The sequence below is a fragment of the Heterodontus francisci genome, chromosome 10 (genome assembly GCF_036365525.1).
Source record: "Heterodontus francisci isolate sHetFra1 chromosome 10, sHetFra1.hap1, whole genome shotgun sequence".
In the NCBI taxonomy this organism is placed as follows: Eukaryota; Metazoa; Chordata; class Chondrichthyes; order Heterodontiformes; family Heterodontidae; genus Heterodontus; species Heterodontus francisci.
In genome coordinates, this window is record NC_090380.1 from 104,401,258 (window position 1) to 104,418,020 (window position 16,763).

Sequence of the window (16,763 nt, forward strand, 5' to 3'; positions counted from 1 at the left end):
AGCTTTGGATGAGTGGAAAATGCGAGGCCTGCCAGAGGTACATTGGAATAGTTAAGGCTAGAGGTAACAAAGGCATGGGTGAGGGTTTCAGCAGCAGATGAACTGAGGCAGGGGAAGAGTGTAACGGAGGGGAAAATAGGCGATCTTAGTGATGGTGTAGATATGTGGTTGGAAACTTATCCTGGGGACAAATATGACAAGATTTCGAACAGTCTAGTTCAGCCTCAGACAGTTGCCGGGGAAGGATGGTGCTGATGGCTCGGGTATGGAATTTGTGACGGGGACCAAAGACAATGTCTTCCGTCTTCCCAAAATCTAGTTCGAGGAGACTTCTGCTCAAGTAGTACTGGATGTCAGACAAGCAGTCTGACAAGAAGGGAGTTTTCTTGGTGTCCTAGGCATCATTCCCCCTTCAGTCAACACCTCCAAGGGCAGATTAACTCTTTCCTCTTTCATCTCTCTTTCTTGTGGAATCTTGCTGTGCACAAGCGAATTCTGACACAGCACCAGTCACATGCTTCCAGGTAATTTAATTGTATGTGAACCACTATGAGATATTTCTGACAGATGTGATAAGTTGCTATATCAATGCATTTCTTTCTTTCGGTTTTATACCCAGCCATTAGCTGGTATACAAGAATTCCCTGGGAGAGGATAGGAATAGGAATAGGCCACTTAGTCCCTCAAGCCTGTTCCACCATTCAGTTAGATTATGGCTGATCTGTATCTCAAATTCACCTACCCACCTTGGTTCCATATCTATTGATCTTGCCTAATCAATCTCAGTTTTTAAATTCTCAGTTGACCAGCAGCCTCAACAGATTTTTGGGGGAGAGATTTTCAGATTTTCACTGCCCTTTGTGTGAAGAAGTGCTTCCTGACATCACTCCTGAACAGCCTTGCCCTAATTTTGAAGTTATGCCCCTTTGTTCTGGACTCCCCCGCCAAAGGAAATAACTTGTATCTACACTATAAACTTCTTTAATCATCTTAAAACCTCAATTTTTGATCCTTCCTTTTACGTCTGGAAGGAATCATTTAGTTTTTGCTTGTCATTTCCCCACAATGGCATTGCTGAGACCTGAGCACCAACACGTTGCCCCACAGTGCCCTCTGCTGATATGGATGCCATACAGTTCATGGTCTGCCTTTACTGAGACACAACCAATTTTCCTTGGCTCATTTAAGTGTGATTGTACGATGATGCACAAACCTCTGTTGCTGTAAATCATTTTAAATAATGGCATCCTTTTAATTATTCACTGCAGGTATTGTTACCAGGTGTCCCCTTGAATTGAAGCTGAAGAAAGCCAAAGAGGACAATGTGTGGAAGGGCAAAATCAGTTATGGATCTGATGAGCTGTACCTTCTGGATCCATCAGAAGTGGAGGAAGAAATTCTGAAAGGTACTGTAAAACTGATTTTCACTTATCCCGGATTTGTGTGGCCTTTGCTTACTTTCACACTTTGTTATAAAAACTAATGGTATTGTTTGCAGATTAAAGAGGCAAAGTATTTGTTAACTTCATGAAATAAGCATTTGGCAAGCCTTCCAATGGCGTGAGTGAACGTGGTATGAAGCAGTACGGACTGGGAAAATCTCTGATTTTATCTTCAGGTTGTGCTTAGTTCGTTAAACTCAGCCAGGCAGTGTTTGGATGTCAGAACTGACTGCAGGGCTCCTGATTAAGGAGACTGGAAATCATCCAGGGCTCCCAATCCTCATTGCTGGGCACTGCTATTGATGATTGCAGGGCAGTCTTTAGGGGTATGAGTGCCAAGAACATTTCGGCCAACCCACTCGCTGTGAGTCCATTAAAACACAAAGGGTGGAATTTCCCCAGCCCCGTGGTAGTGGGCTTGGAGGTGGTGGGGAGTGGGGGGGGAGGGAGGGGTGGAGTTGTGCTGAGAGAATTGGGGAGTGCCACACTGGGGAACTTTCCCAGGGGCAGGCTGAGAATAGGATCAGCTGCCCGTTCCATGGAGGTGGGCAGCCTCGCTGGCATTGTGCTGCTGGAAGAGTGCCCCCTCACCGCCCACCCCCCTCCAATCTGTCGTGTGCTGAGGCTGCCAGCTCAATAAGTCACCCCTGCGGCTTTCATTATGCCACTGGAGAGGTTTCCCCTCCACTCCGAGGTGCCTACCGGCTTTGGCCATCATCATTTTTGCTTTGGATCCTTGTCTCCGAAGGCGCCTCCACGTTAAGGAGCCCTTGCAGTCCCCAATCTGCCTCAGCAGCGCCCACCTCTCCTGACGAAGCTGCCAAGGTTCCAGAGCTGCTGGCCCTCTGATTGGGCCTGGACGGTGAACAATGAGGTGGCCAATTAGGAATCCGCTGCCAGAAGGTTGTTCAGCCAGTCTCACTGCCAGCGAGTATGGGCTTGGGACCCCCATTTGATCCCAACTTTGGGGCTCCTGAAGCCCGCAGGAAAATCTAGCCCAAAATATCACCTAGCCATGCAAACAGCCACCAATTAAAAAGGGAAATAAAGCATTTTCCGATGAAAGGCTTCTTCAACTGCATATTCCCAGGGCTGAGACCATGTGCTAGCTACACAGTGCAGGTGTGAACCAGTCTCCAGGGCATCCATCTTGGTTACTAAATCTTCTCATGCGCCCCCCAACGTTCAAATTCCAATCGCTGCCTGCTGTGCATTGCAATTAACGCAATCAAATGGCAGTGCTGTGCATATCTATAGGGGTCCCAGAAATAGGCTGCGCCCGCTGGACACGGACCCCATTGGTCCATGTGTTAATGCACTGCTGGCTGATTATCGCTTCTGGGCTACGCTGGCCACAAATTTTGGGAAATTGAGGGCACTTGGCTTACAATTTCTGGCTATGAACAGCAGGCTGCCCACAGATTCCTGATTGTGTGCGTCCACCTGGGATAGCTCTGTGCGCATCCACCTGGGATATCTCTGTGCGCATCCACCTGGGATATCGCCCCACCGTTAATGCCCATTCATAAAATCGGCCCTAAGCTGTATCAGATCACACGTGAAGAAGGAGCCATTTGGGCCAGGTATGGGAGGTCTGCCAATGTCTATGGAGCTATGCCCTAACAAGAATCTGTGGGTGTAAAGTGGGCCTTGTTGCGCCTGTTTTCTGGAAAACAGGGTGGTGGGGGGCAGGGAATAATTTCAGGAAACGGTGACTCCTGCCTGATCTGCATCTTATTTAAAGGCAGCTTTGCTGGCATCCCATCAGCCACCTAAATCATGGGTTTGGCCCCTTACACATGTAAATTAAGGGGCCTAATGCCTTTTTGAGGCCCCCTCACTGAGGTTGGTTGCTGATCAGCAGAGATGCTGCTAAGCCTGTTCCACTTGGGGTTCTACAGCAGCAAAATGCAAGATAATTTTTGCAAAATTCATTCATTCATGAAGTATTGTTGCATAACCAAGAGGAGCAGGATGGCTCTCCAACTGCAAAGTGCCATTGCGATTGAGCCTCCACCCATTGCCGGGACATACCACTGACAGCAAGGCAGGTGACTTAGCGTCCATCTATGGAAAAGGGACGAGAAGCCTGTGGCTTATTGACAGGCCATGCAGCTCATGTGGACAATATTAGTGAGGCTCAAGGACCAATTTTAGCCCAGTTCTAGTCTTCCCTGTTGGGGTGCCCACTTGTCTGCACAGCACCAATTCTGGGCTCAGGACTGGAATTTCTACCCTAGTACATTCTAGGCAGTAAACTTGGAAGCGGAGATGAAGTTTCCCTTCATATGAACATACGGACTAAGCACAGGAGTAGGCTGCAATCATATACCTGATTGGTTATTTAACTCATATCAAAACAAATCATGACACCATCTGGGTTAGATTTTATTACAATGAAAATAGTCCACCATTCTTCTTGGTCTTTCCGTATCCCAAAGAAATATGGTTTGCAAACCATGTTTTCATGTTGTATGTTATTCTGTCACTGAACAAGCATCACATGGGCAGAATGGCTGCCTTCTTTGCAGTAAATGTCTCTGATTCTATGATCACATCTCTCCAGCCCAGAACATCATGGCAGGTGAAGGAGTAGGAATCAGTAAAGAATTAATCAGTCTCCAAATTGAATCCAGCAATGTTCCTGACCTGACGCTTATAGATCTACCAGGGATTGCCAGAGTAGCTGTCCATGACCAACCAACAGATATTGGTGATCAGGTACGTAGCCGGACTCTGGCAAATATAAAACAACTTTTCTATTTATTCGTTGATGTTCGCAGTAGGGTGAAGAATATCTATTGCAGAATCTATTGCCCTCATTGTCTGCAGTAGCACTTCTGTGTCACGTATGGCAAAGGTCAGATGCAGAGTGCAACTATTCCAATGCTCTTCATGCCTGGCCTCCCATCTTCCATCCTCCATAATCTTGAGCTCATCCAAATTTCTGCTGCTGGTATCCTAATTCGCACCAAGTTCCGTTCACCCATCACCCTTCTCGCTGACCTACATTGACTCCCAGACTGCCAAATTGTTCAAATCCGTCCATGCCCTCACCTTTCCCAATCTACGTAACCTCCTGCAGCCCTACAACCTCCTGAGATCTCTGCATTCCTCTAACTTTGACCTCTGTGCATCCCCGGCTTCCTTCGCCCCACTATTGGTGACTGTGCCTTCAGCTGGCAAGGCTCTAAACTTTGGAATACCCTCCCTAAATCTCTCCGCCTTCCCACATCTCTCTTCTCCTTAAAATCAATCGTTTGGTCACCTGTCCAAATATCCCCTTTAATGTCAATATTTGTCTAATTATGCTCCTAGGAAGCACCTTGGGAGGTTTTATTACAATAAAGGTGCAATATAAATACAAGTTGTTGTTGAGTAAAGCTCTGTCCACATTGTTCCAACAATTCATATTTACCATAACTTCAAAAGACCTGCCCTTTTAGCAAGTGCAGAAATGTTTGCATTTCCCTATTTTCATGGCCTCTCACAATAAGATTTCAATCTCTCGGTAATATCATTCCTCTCATGTCAATGTTTAAATTGATTATCTAACTGGAAAAGAAAAAAGGCAAAGTTTTTGATTGGCAAATTAGATAGATTTCTTACGGAAAATAATATTTTGGGATGCAGTGCACAAGGAATTTTGAGACATTATGGGCTAGATTTTACAGCCCCCCCCCCCCCCCCCCAACCCCTAAGGCAGAATCAGAGGCAGGGGGCATGGAGTATCGAGGGAGGTGGCAGGGTGGAGGGCCCGTCACCTCCCTGTCCCTCAGCGATCTTTCCGGGGCAGGATAAGCCGATGACAGCCTATTAACGGCCAATTAGGGGCCTCTACTTGCTGCTGCTGGGATCTTACCACTTGTAAAGTGAGGTACCCTCCCTGTGGGCTTGGCCGAGGGCGGGGTGGGTCCCTCCTTCGTAGACAATTTATGGCTCATGAAGGACTCCCACCGGGAACCAATTCACCTTCCCAGGACCTCCACCCCCTGGACCGCAAGACCATCCCGCAAGCACCCCCTCGCTGGGGCCTTCCAGACTGGCCCAGCGACTCCACCTCAGCTACCTCTTGTCTGGGGTTCCACCGCAGGCCCTGGGTCCTAGGCCTCTGCAGTACCAGCAGTGGCCACTGCTCCCGATGGCATTGCCGAGCTGCCGGTCCTCTGATTGGCCTGCACCTCCTAAAACATTGACACAAAAAGACCAGAGGATCACTCCAGGGCGGGCCAAAAAAATTCAGAGGGGGGAATCCCCCTATCTTTTCGGCCCTGCACCGGGAGCCCCGCCTCCAGCACAAAATCCAGCCCTGTATATATTTAGTGTAGCATGGTTGGGAGGAACAGTTGATTTTGAACCTATGGACTGCGAAATTAGGCTGGTACCTCTGCCAGACTCCTCCATGCTCCTCGACTTGTTTAGCAGGCCTGTGAGTGCACCAAGCATCTCAATGTGCATGCCCATCAGTGCCACCCTAATGTAATCCTCATCTGAGTACCCTGTAGCAGAACACGTTTTCAACCATCCCTCCAGTGAGCTATCCTTTCCTCCTGGTCTGGCTGTAGCTCATTCGTACCCGGTGATTCACCATGTGCAGATCCCGACTCTATACTATCATCTAAAGTTCACGCAGTGCCAGTTTCTGAGCTGGTGGATGTGAGTATCATATCAAAAGACAGTGTTTCTTCATCAGTAGCATTGTGTGGTGCTCTCTCTTCCTCTTGCTATGGCTGGGCAAGGAGCAGTTCTTGGGTATCTGAAAGCAGAAAATCAGAGGGAGAGGGTTGGGTGAAGGAGGGGAAGTGCACCATCTGCAGCTTGTGCATCATGCCAGGTGGCAGAATGAGGGTGAGGTAGGAGTTGAGTAACATATCATCCTGAATGGACTCGATGGCGCCAGATGCTATCGGCTCTGTGTCAACCTGTCCCATGACGCGCAGCACCATCCCCTCTGTCAGGCTCGGGGGATGCATGCCTGTCCCTTACTGGTTCTGCTCCGCTCCCTTCTATTATGGACAACCTTGTCCTGCAAGAGAGAGAGCACAATATCAGTGATTGTGTTGTACTGTGTTTGGGTGATTTGCCAGCCACGTCTGAATAGCTGGAGGTATGTGGAAGCAGCAAGAGATGGATGTAAAGCTGACAGCATTGGTAGGTGTGTCAGGGTGAGATGGAGTATCTGAATATTAGGCTTGAGTCCTGAGAGCCAGTTACTGCTGCTGGATGAGTGATGGGATTGTAGTGCATTGAGCAGCGTGAGAGGTTGGTGAAGCATTTGATATGAGATGTCCTTTAAAGGTATATTCACTGACCTTGACCATTAAATTTCTTCCAGCACAGCTGCCAGATCCTTGGGGCTAGACTCCAGGAGTTGACCTCCTGTCCACCTCCATGACTGAGGCTTCCACACCACATCCAAGGAGCCCTCTGTCTGCCCGGTGCTCCATTTTCCTTATCTTCAATTACAGCTCTGGTAGTCAGCAACATCCTCCTTTCATTCAGTGCAGCTTCCCTTTAAGAGGGATAGACTTGCTTTTAAGAGTTGGAGCGTAGCTGGAACACATGCTAGCTTCGCACGCTGTTAGACCCCCTGTTGAGTGTGTAGCCAGCCAGTTGCATGGGTCATGCTGGGCTGCATGCTGCAATCAGGTAATGAGGCAGGCAGCATGAAGTTTGTTTCTTGTTTTTTTATTTTGGTTGTTCGTGGAATGTGAGTGTAGCTGGCTAGGCCAACATTTGTTGCCCATCCCTAATTTTCCCTTGAGAAGGGTGGTGGTGAGCCACCATCTTGAACTGCTGCAGTCCGTGTGGTGTAGGTACAACCACAGTACTGTTGGGGAGGGAGTCCCAGGATTTCGTCCCAGTGACAGTGAAGGAATGGCAATATAGTTCCAAGGCAGGATAGCGTGTGACTTGGAGGGGAACTTGCAGGTGGTGTTGCCATGCCTCTGCTGCCCCTGTCCTTCTAGGTGGTAGAGGTCTCAAGTTTGGAAGATGCTGTTGAAGGAGGCTTGGTGAATTGCTGCAGTGCTTCGTGTAAATGGTGTACACTGCTGCCACTGTGCATCGGTGGTGGAAGAAGCAATCAAGCTGGTACTCTGTCCTAGATTGTTTGGAGCTTCTTGAGTGTTGTTGGAACTGCACTCATCCAAGCAAATGGAGAGTATTCCATCACACTCCTGACTTGTGCCCTGTAGATGGTAAACAGGCTTTGGGGAGTCAGGCGATAAGCTACTTGCCACAGAATGCCCTGCCTCTGACCTGCTCTTGTAGCCACAGTATTTTTTTGACTGGTCCAGTTAAGATTCTGGTCAATGGTGACCCCTAGGACGTTGATGGTTGGAGGATTCAGCGATGGTAATGTGTGAAATTCAGGGGGAGATGGTTAAGTTCTCTCTTGTTGGAGATGGTCATTGCCTGGCACTTATGTGGCACGAATGTAACTTGCCACTTCTTAGCCCAAGCCTGAATGTTGTCTGGGTCTTCTGCATGCAGGCACGGACTGCTTCAGTATCTGAGGAGTTATGAATGGTACTGGACACTCTGCAGTTATCAGCAAACATCCCAATTCTGACTTTATGTTGGAGGGGAGGTCATATGAGGTATAAGAAAATGTAGCATTGTTGGATGTTTGCTCACATGGCGTACTGCTGTTGTTAGACATTAGAATGTATCGCACACATTGAGGAAAGATGTCCTGCTATTGTACAAAATTGTAAACTGGTTTATCAATAATGCATCTACAATTTGTTTCATGTATTAGCACAGAGTAAGCCTTCCAGTATTCTGGTCGTTTGAATTCCATGCCACTTAATTCCGATCACAGTGTTATGGAATACATACTTGGCACAACTCACTCTCACACTTTTCCCTGTGTTGTATGTCTTTCACTTGTTCTGACAAATTATTTCATGTCGCTGTTCATTACAGTCAGTGACAGTTAAAGGGGGAAGCACCTTGTATAAATAGGTGTAGAGGTGTTCTTCATCAAGAGATTACTTGTTATGAATTCTTTGGCCCCTTTCCCACAACTTTGTTTTGCTTACTTTCAAATTCATATTAGGGCTAATAAGTCAATGTTTTATTTCAGATTAAGAATCTCATTAAGTTATTTATTAAGCGACAAGAAACAATTAACCTTGTGGTTGTGCCATGCAATGTTGACATAGCAACCACAGAAGCTCTGAAAATGGCTCAGGAAGTGGACCCTTCTGGAGAGAGAACTCTGGGTAATTAAACTGAAAAATGTCCTTGTGTCATGTTATCTCTGTGATTGTTTAAAAATATCTTTAATGTCACATTTGCTTAGTCATTACATACATTAAAGATACAACTCGATTGATTTTTGGATACTAAGGGAATTAAAGAATATGGGGATAGTGCGGGAAGGTGGAATTGAGGTAGAGGATCAGCCATGATCTTGCTCAAAGGCGGATTTGGGTCAAAGGGAAAATGGCCTACTCATACTCTTCTTTCTTATGTTCTTGTATGTTTGGGTAGCACCAAGAACGAGCTAGACATGTTCTTGCCAACAAATAAAACTCAGGGTTATTAGAAGTAGGTCAAGAGAATACTCCGGATCCGCGGGATGAAGGTTTTCTCCTGCCTCAAACTATTATGTTACACCTTTATTGTGTGACTTTATATTAATAAAGGCTGCACAATATTCAGCTTAGAGTAGCATGTACATTATAAGGATACCTACAGATTGGAAGACTGACTGTAATGGGATTTTATGGCCTTGCAAATCATGCTGTGCCAATATTAGTGTGCAAATGCTTAATTTTTCTCATATGAAATTCCTTCAATAGTTATTTTAACAAAGAAGTTGACCTGTTTAAATAGTGGACAAAGCAACTTCACTCATTAAGCATTTGCATGCTAATGATACATCGTGCAGGTATGATAGTATAATGGTTATGGTTAATGGACTAATAACTAGAGGTTTTGAGTTTAAATCCCACCCTGACAAATTCTGACATTGAATTCACAAAATATGAAATGTTTTGCATCTACACCTGAAAAGACTAGAGTTTGCAAATTTACCTGGGGGGAAATTATTGGGAATTCTGACAAAGAAATCTACAGGCATTGCAGGATTTTCTGTTTATTTAGTTTTAATGGATGGAAAATCTTCTAGGCCCATTGACCTCAGTGCCAAGTTCTTGCATATTTGCTCCTGGCCTATGAAACTCATCATTGGGTATATAAAGTCAGAAAATGTACCTTTAAATATATACGTCACACACTGTCTGGTCTGTAGCTGAACACAGCTGGGCAGGAAAGGGGAGATCTTCAGACTTGAAAGAAAATACGAAGAGATTTGTCATGCAACACAGTGATGTTGTTTTCTCACCAACATGTGTTGAAATTGCAGGTATTTTAACCAAACCTGACCTGGTTGACAAAGGAACAGAAGAAAATGTGGTAAACATTATACGAAACCAAGTAGTGGAGCTGAAGAAAGGTTACATGATCGTCAAGTGCCGTGGACAACAAGAGATTAATGATAAAGTTACATTGAGTGAAGCAATAAAGAAGGAGATAAAGTTTTTTGAAGACCATGAGGACTATAGGTAAAACCAACAACAATAAAGAACTTCTCTCATTTAAAAAAAAATCTTCCATGAAAGCTGCCCGTATCATAACTCACACCAAGTCCTGTTCACCTATCATCCCTGTGCTCGTTGGCCTACACTGTCTCTCAGCCTGGCAACATCTCGAGTTTAAAACTTTCATCCTTGTTTTCAAATCCCTCCATTGCCTGGCTCCTCCCTATCTCTGTAATCTCCTCCAGTCCCACAACCCTCCAAGATCTCTGCACTTCTCCAATTCTGTTCTATTGAACTTTCCCAATTTTAATTGCTCCACCATTGGCGGCCATGCCTTCAGCTGTTGAGGCCCTACGGTCTGGAATACCCTCCCTAAACCTCTCTGTTTCTCTAGCTCTCTTTCCTCTTTTAAGTTACTCCTTAAAACCTACCCCTTTGACCAAGCTTATGATCATCAGCCCTAATATCTCCTCATATAGTCAGTGTCAAAGTTGATATTGCTGTGAGGGGCTTGGGCATAACTTTAGGGAATAAATCTATCCAGGTCGAAGGGTATCAGTTGTAGTGATCATAATTAACCAAGATTAAAAGTCTTAAATTGGGGAAAGGCCAATTTTACTAAGCTGAAATATGATTTGGCAAAAGTGGACTGGAAACAGCTACTGAAGATAAATCAGTGTCAGAGTAGTGGGAGGCATTCAAGGAGGATTGGAAATGATGGCTACAGCCTTCGCTATTTCTTCCCTTGCTTCCCTTAACAGCCTGGGTACATTTCATCCAGATCTGGTGATTGATCCACTTTCAAGAATGCTAAACACCTTAATATTTCCTTCCTCACTATGTTTAACCCATCCAATATTTCACGCTCCTTAACTACACCAAAAGCAAAATACTGTGGATGCTGGAAATCTGAAATAAAACAGAAAATGCTGGAAATGCTCAGCAGGTCAGGCAGCATCTGTGGAGAGGGAAATAGAATTAATGTTTCAAGTTGATGACCTTTCAACTGGGAAAAGTTAGACATGTAATAGGTTTTGAACAAGTGAAAAGGGGGCAGGTGGAAAAAGAACAAAAGGGAAGGTCTGTGATAGGGGGGAAGGTAGGAGAGATTAAATGACAAAAGAGTTGGTGGTGCAGGACTGAAGGGAGTGGTAATGGGACAAGTAAAGATATGTCTAGAGGAGGTGTGAATGGCAGAACGATAAACAGCTGCTGCCCAAAAACAAAAAACAAGAGAAAAATGAGCGTGATACTGAAACCTGCAAAGAAAAAGGAAACAAAATGGGGCAGAGATTATGGTCTGAAATTGCTGAACTCAACTTAATTACAATGTCTGCTTTGTGTCTCCCTTCTGTGAAAACAGATGCAAAGTAATCATTAAGAACCAGACTCATGTCTTCCGCCTCCACACACAAGTTATCTACCCTTTGACATCCGGGGTTGGGGTGCAGGAGATGGACGTTTAGACTTGGGAGTCATTACTTTTTCTTTTTGGTAGCATATGGCTACGGGTGTGGTGCTGGAGGCATAGATTTAAAGTAATTTGTGGAAGGATTAGAGGAGAGTTGAGGAGAATTTTTTTTCTTACCTTGTGTATGTGAGGATCTGGAACTCACTGCCTGAAAGGGTGATAGAGACAGAAACACTCATCACATTTTAAAAATATTTGGATATACACTTGAGGTGCTGTAATGTACAGGGCTATGGACCAAGCGCTGAACGGTGGGATTAAACTGTATTGCTTGTTTTGGCTGAATGGACAGGATGGGTCAAATGGCCTCCAGCTTGCGGTAAATCTTTCTGTTGTAGCATAGAAGGAGGTCATTCGACTTGTTGAGCCCATGCTGGCTCTCTACAAGAGCAATTTAGCTAATCTCATTCCCCCGCCTTTTCCCCATAGCCCTGCATATTTTTCCCTTCAGATAATAATCCAGTTCCTCTTGAAAGCCACGATTGAATCTGCCTCCACCACACTCTCTGGTAGTGCATTCCAGATCCTAACCACTCGCTGTTTGAAAAGGTTTTTCCTCATGTCGCCTTTAGTTCTTTTGCCAGTCACCTTAAATTGGTATCCTCTGGTTCTGGAACTTTACGTCAATGGGAACAGTTTCTTCCTATCTACTTTGTCCAGACCCCTCACGATTTTGAACACCTCTATCAAATGTTTTCTAAACCTTCTCTTCTCCAATCTATCCACGTAACTGAAGTTTCTTATCCCTAGAATCATTCTCGGAAATATTTTCTGTACCCTTTCTGAAGCCTTCACATCCTTGCAAAATTTGAGGTTGAAACAATGTTTTATAAAGATTCACCATAACTTCCTTCCTTTTGTACTCTATGGGCAGAATCTTACCACCTTAGTTTTTAAATGCGTGTAAGAACCATGGGCGGTATTTTATGCTGCCCCCCATAGTGATTTTGGAGGCGGGGAGGATACTTAATCAGGCAGGATGGTAATGGGTGAGGACCCCACCTCCTTCCTGCCTGAACCCCCGATTAAGTCAGTGGCGGGAAAGCCCATGGATGCCTTCTCGCCCTGTCGCCTATTGAGGCCCTTAAGGGGAGAATAATGCCCAATTAAGGGCCTCTTCCTGCTGCTACTAGTACTAACCCAATGGCGGGCATGCCTGTCGCACACAGGGACCACGGCATGCAAACCCATGCAGGGTTGCTTGTGGTCTCCCAGGGGGCCCCTTGTACAAAGGCACTCAGTGCTCAATCAAGGGACCCGACATCGGGAAGTGGGGGAGGGGGGGGGGTGGTCCTTGCTGCTGACCCTCATACACTCACACTTCCCCGCGACCCCCAGCCCGCGAAACCCCTCCCGACATCACTTACTTCTGGTCTAGGTCGCTCCTCAATCCTGGGCTCCAGTGGGTGTCATTCCAGCAGCAGCCACCACCTCCCTGTTGGCTCTGGTGAGCAAAAGAGCCGCCAGCCTCTGATTGCTGGCAGCTTTCGGCAGGTGGGATTTTCCACCCCCAGGGTTCTGATCTCAGGAAAAGCCCGCCAACGGCCCCTCAAGTGCCTGATTGGCTTGCCATACATGGTCCTTCCCCAAAGGAGGCAATGCGGGTCTCTCGCGGCTCTCCAGCCAGTGGCCGAGACCCCCATCGCTTCCATAAAATTCCCGTCCAGATTTGGGTCCTGACCCCAATGTTCTGTCAGTCCCACTTACCAAGCAATATTCCCAGAAGTGATCAATTAGAGATGGCGGGCTCCTCCGGCAGGAGGGTCAGTTAGATCATGCGAGGCTGTGGGTGATCAGCAGCCCCACTAGGCTGACAATGTAGGAAAGAAACAGTGAGAGCACCTCAAGATGGAAGCACCCTCCTGAGGACATCAGAGAATTTGTAAAGAAAGTGTGGTCAGAGCTGTCAGGCCATCATTGTGGAGAAGGAACCCCTCTACAGGATGGCCAGCAGCCATAGCTGTGGCTCCCTGGTCCCTGCAGCTCCAGGGACGGGGGACATGTGGGAATTAAAAAAGGCCTCGCTGGCCCCCACTCCCACCATCCCAGCCTTGGGCCGGGAGGCCAGCTCCAGCCCTTGGCCAGATTTTGGCCTCAGCGAGGGGTCCGTCCACTGTCAGGAAATCACAGCAGCATCCCCATTTTTGCCCCCTTGTCTACTTAATTGCCACTAATTGACTACCCGTTGCTGCTGGGCAGGTAGCCGGTGCCAGTATCATCCCACCAAGATCGTTTGGTAGACAGCCCAAAGGGCAGCTTTCAAAAGTTGCCCCCCACCTGCCTCGAAAGCTATCTCAGCACAGCTGTAGAGGGGTTCCTTCTCCACAAAGATTCCAGCATATATGTCTGTTTATAAAGACCAGGATCTCATATGCCTTTTTAACCACTTTCTCAATCTGCCCTGCCACCTTCAACAGTTTGTGCTCATACATCCCTCTGCTCCTGCACCTCTATTAGAATTGTATCCTTTGTTTTGTATTGCTTCTCTTCGTTCTTCCTTCCAAAATGTATCACTTCACACTTCTCTGCATTAAATTTCATCTGCCACCTGTCCGCCCATTCTTCCAGCCTATGTCCTCCTCACAGTTCACAATACTTCCAAGTTATGTATCATGTGCAAATTTTGAAATTGTGCCCTACACACCCAAGTTTAAGTTATTAATATATATCAAGAAAAGAAGTGATCCTGGTACTGAGGAACCCCAGTGTATACCTTCCTCCAGTCTGAAAGATAATAGTTCACCACTACTGTCTGTTTCCTGTCATTCAGTTAACTTCGTATCCATGTACAACACATTTATAGAAAAGCCCTGCCATGTGACTAAAATGGTTGTGCAATTTTTCTCTTTAGACCTCTTTTGGATGATAAGAAGGCCACCATCCCATGCTTGGCTGATAGACTTACAACAGAACTTGTTGAACACATCCTAGTAAGTTTTTGCGAAATGCTTTCTGGTTCAACCATATCCAAAGTTCCAGAGGTTCTATCGGTTTCTTTAACATGAGCTTTTACAGATTTGAGACTTTAATCATCTTCTTGCACTTTTTTAAGGAATCATTGCCTGATTTAGAAAAGGAGGTTGAAAAGAAACTGTGTTCAACGGCCAAAGAATTGGAAAGATATGGTGAGGGAGTTCCAGACACAGACAGCGAAAAAGTAACTTTCATGATTCAGGTTAGTATTGTCAAACATACATGGACTAAACATAATGGCAGCACATCGCTATTGTGATTCCATGGGGAATGGGCCCTGAATTAGGCCAGAACCCGGATGTGTAAAGTGCAGACTAAATTTTCAGGGTTCGACAGAACATTTTTAGGGACAGAGGCTCCACCCACTCCATACAAGTCCAATGGCATAAGAGAGGATTAAACCAAGGGCAGAGACTCCCTATGCCAGGGGTTCCTCGATTTCTGGCTGCCAGAGAGACCAGACTAGCAGCACGAGTATATCCTGCCGCCAGGCAGCAGATTTCCAGCCCATCTTAGGGTTTAGAAACACAGAATAACAGAAAACAGGAGCAGGAGAAGGCCATTCGGTCCTTTAGGCCTGCTCCACCATTCAAAAAAGATCATGGCTGATCATCTAATTCAGTACCCAGTTCCTGCTTTCTCCCCATATCCCTTGATCCCTTTCGCATTAAGAAATATATCTAGCTCCTTCTTGAATAAATTTAATATCCTGGCCTCCACTGCCTGCTGCAGTAGAGAACTCCGCAGGTTCACCACTCTGAGTGAAGAAATTTCTCCTCATCTCAGTTCTAAATGGCATACCCTGTATCCTGAGACTGTGACCTCTGGTTCTGGACTCCCCAGCCTTCGGGAACATCCTCCCTGCATCCAGCCTGTCTAGTCCTGTTAGAATTTTATAGGTTTCTATGAGATCCTTTCTCATTCTTCTAAACTCTAGTGAATATAGGCCTAATCGACCCAATCTCTCCTCATACGTAAATGCTGCCATCCCAGGATTCAGCCTAGTAAATCTTCTTTGCACTCCATCCATGGCAAAAACATCCTTCCTCAGATAACAAGACCAAAACTGCTCACAGTATTCCAGATGTGGTCTCACCAAGGCCCTGTATAACTGCAGTAAGACATCCTTGCTCCTAAACTCAAATCCTCTTGCAATGAAGGCCAACATACCATTTGCCTTCCTAACTGCTTGCTGCACCTGTATGCTTGCTTTCAGCGACTGGTGTACAAGGACACCCAGGTCTCGTTGAACCTCCCTCTTTCCCAATCTATCACCATTCAGATAATCTGCCTTTCTGTTTTTGCAACCAAAGTGGATAACCTCATATTTATCCACGTTATACTGCGTCTGCCACACATTTGCCTACTCACCCAACTTATCCAAATCACATTGGAGCCTCTTTGCATCCTCCTCACAGTTCACATTCCCCCCAGCACCCCCCCCCCCCCCAGCTCTGTGTCGTCTGCAAACTTGGAAATGTTACATTTAGTTCCCTCATCCAAGTCATTAATATATATTGTGAATAGCTGGGGCCCAAGCACTGATCTCTGCAGTACCCCACTAGTCACTGCCTGCCACCCGGAAAAAGACCCGTTTATTCCTACTCTCTGTTTCCTGTCTGTCAACCAGTTCTCAAGCCATGCCAGTATATTACCCCCAATCCCATGTGCTTCAATTTTGCACATTAACTTCTTATGTGGGACCTTATCAAAAGCCTTCTGAAAATCCAAATACACCACATCCACTGGTTCTCCCTTATCTATAATACTAGTTACATCCTCAAAAAAACTCCAGTCGATTTGTTAAGCATGATTTCCCTTTCGTAAACCCATGCTGACTTTGCCCAATTCTGTTTATGCTTTCCAGGTGTTCTGCTATCACATCCTTTATAATAGACTCTAGCATTTTCCCCACTACTGATGTAAGGCTAACTGGTCTGTAGTTCCCTGTTTTTTCTCTCCCTCCTTTTTTAAATAGTGGAGTTACATTTGCCACCCTCCAATTTGTAGGAACTGCTCCAGAGTCTATAGAAATTTGGAAGATGACCACCAATGCATCCACTATTTCCAGGGCTACTTCCTTCAGTATTCTGGGATGTAGATTATCAGGCCCTGGGGATTTTTCAGCCTTTAACCCCATTAATTTCTCTGGCACTATTTTTTTACGAATACTGATTTTCCTTCAGTTCCTTTCTCATTAAATCCTTAGTTCCCTAACATTTCTGGGAGGTTATTTGTATCCTCATTTGTGAAGAGAAAACCAAAAGATGTGTTTAATTATTCTGTCATTTCTTTGTTACCCATTATAATTTTCTCCATTTCTGA

At 45.8% G+C, this 16,763-nt stretch overlaps 1 protein-coding gene across 10 annotated transcripts in view; it reads left to right on the forward strand.

The window, feature by feature from the left end:
- Positions 1 to 16,763, forward strand: part of LOC137374696 (interferon-induced GTP-binding protein Mx3-like) — a 62,307-nt gene that overhangs the window by 31,616 nt on the left and 13,928 nt on the right. For all 10 annotated transcript variants that reach the window (XM_068041209.1, XM_068041210.1, XM_068041207.1 and 7 more), the window contains 6 exons: positions 1,269 to 1,406; positions 4,009 to 4,163; positions 8,533 to 8,671; positions 9,820 to 10,018; positions 14,317 to 14,395; positions 14,518 to 14,640. In XM_068041209.1, the coding sequence (XP_067897310.1) occupies positions 1,269 to 1,406; positions 4,009 to 4,163; positions 8,533 to 8,671; positions 9,820 to 10,018; positions 14,317 to 14,395; positions 14,518 to 14,640 (833 nt within the window). The remainder of the gene's footprint in view (positions 1 to 1,268; positions 1,407 to 4,008; positions 4,164 to 8,532; positions 8,672 to 9,819; positions 10,019 to 14,316; positions 14,396 to 14,517; positions 14,641 to 16,763) is intronic.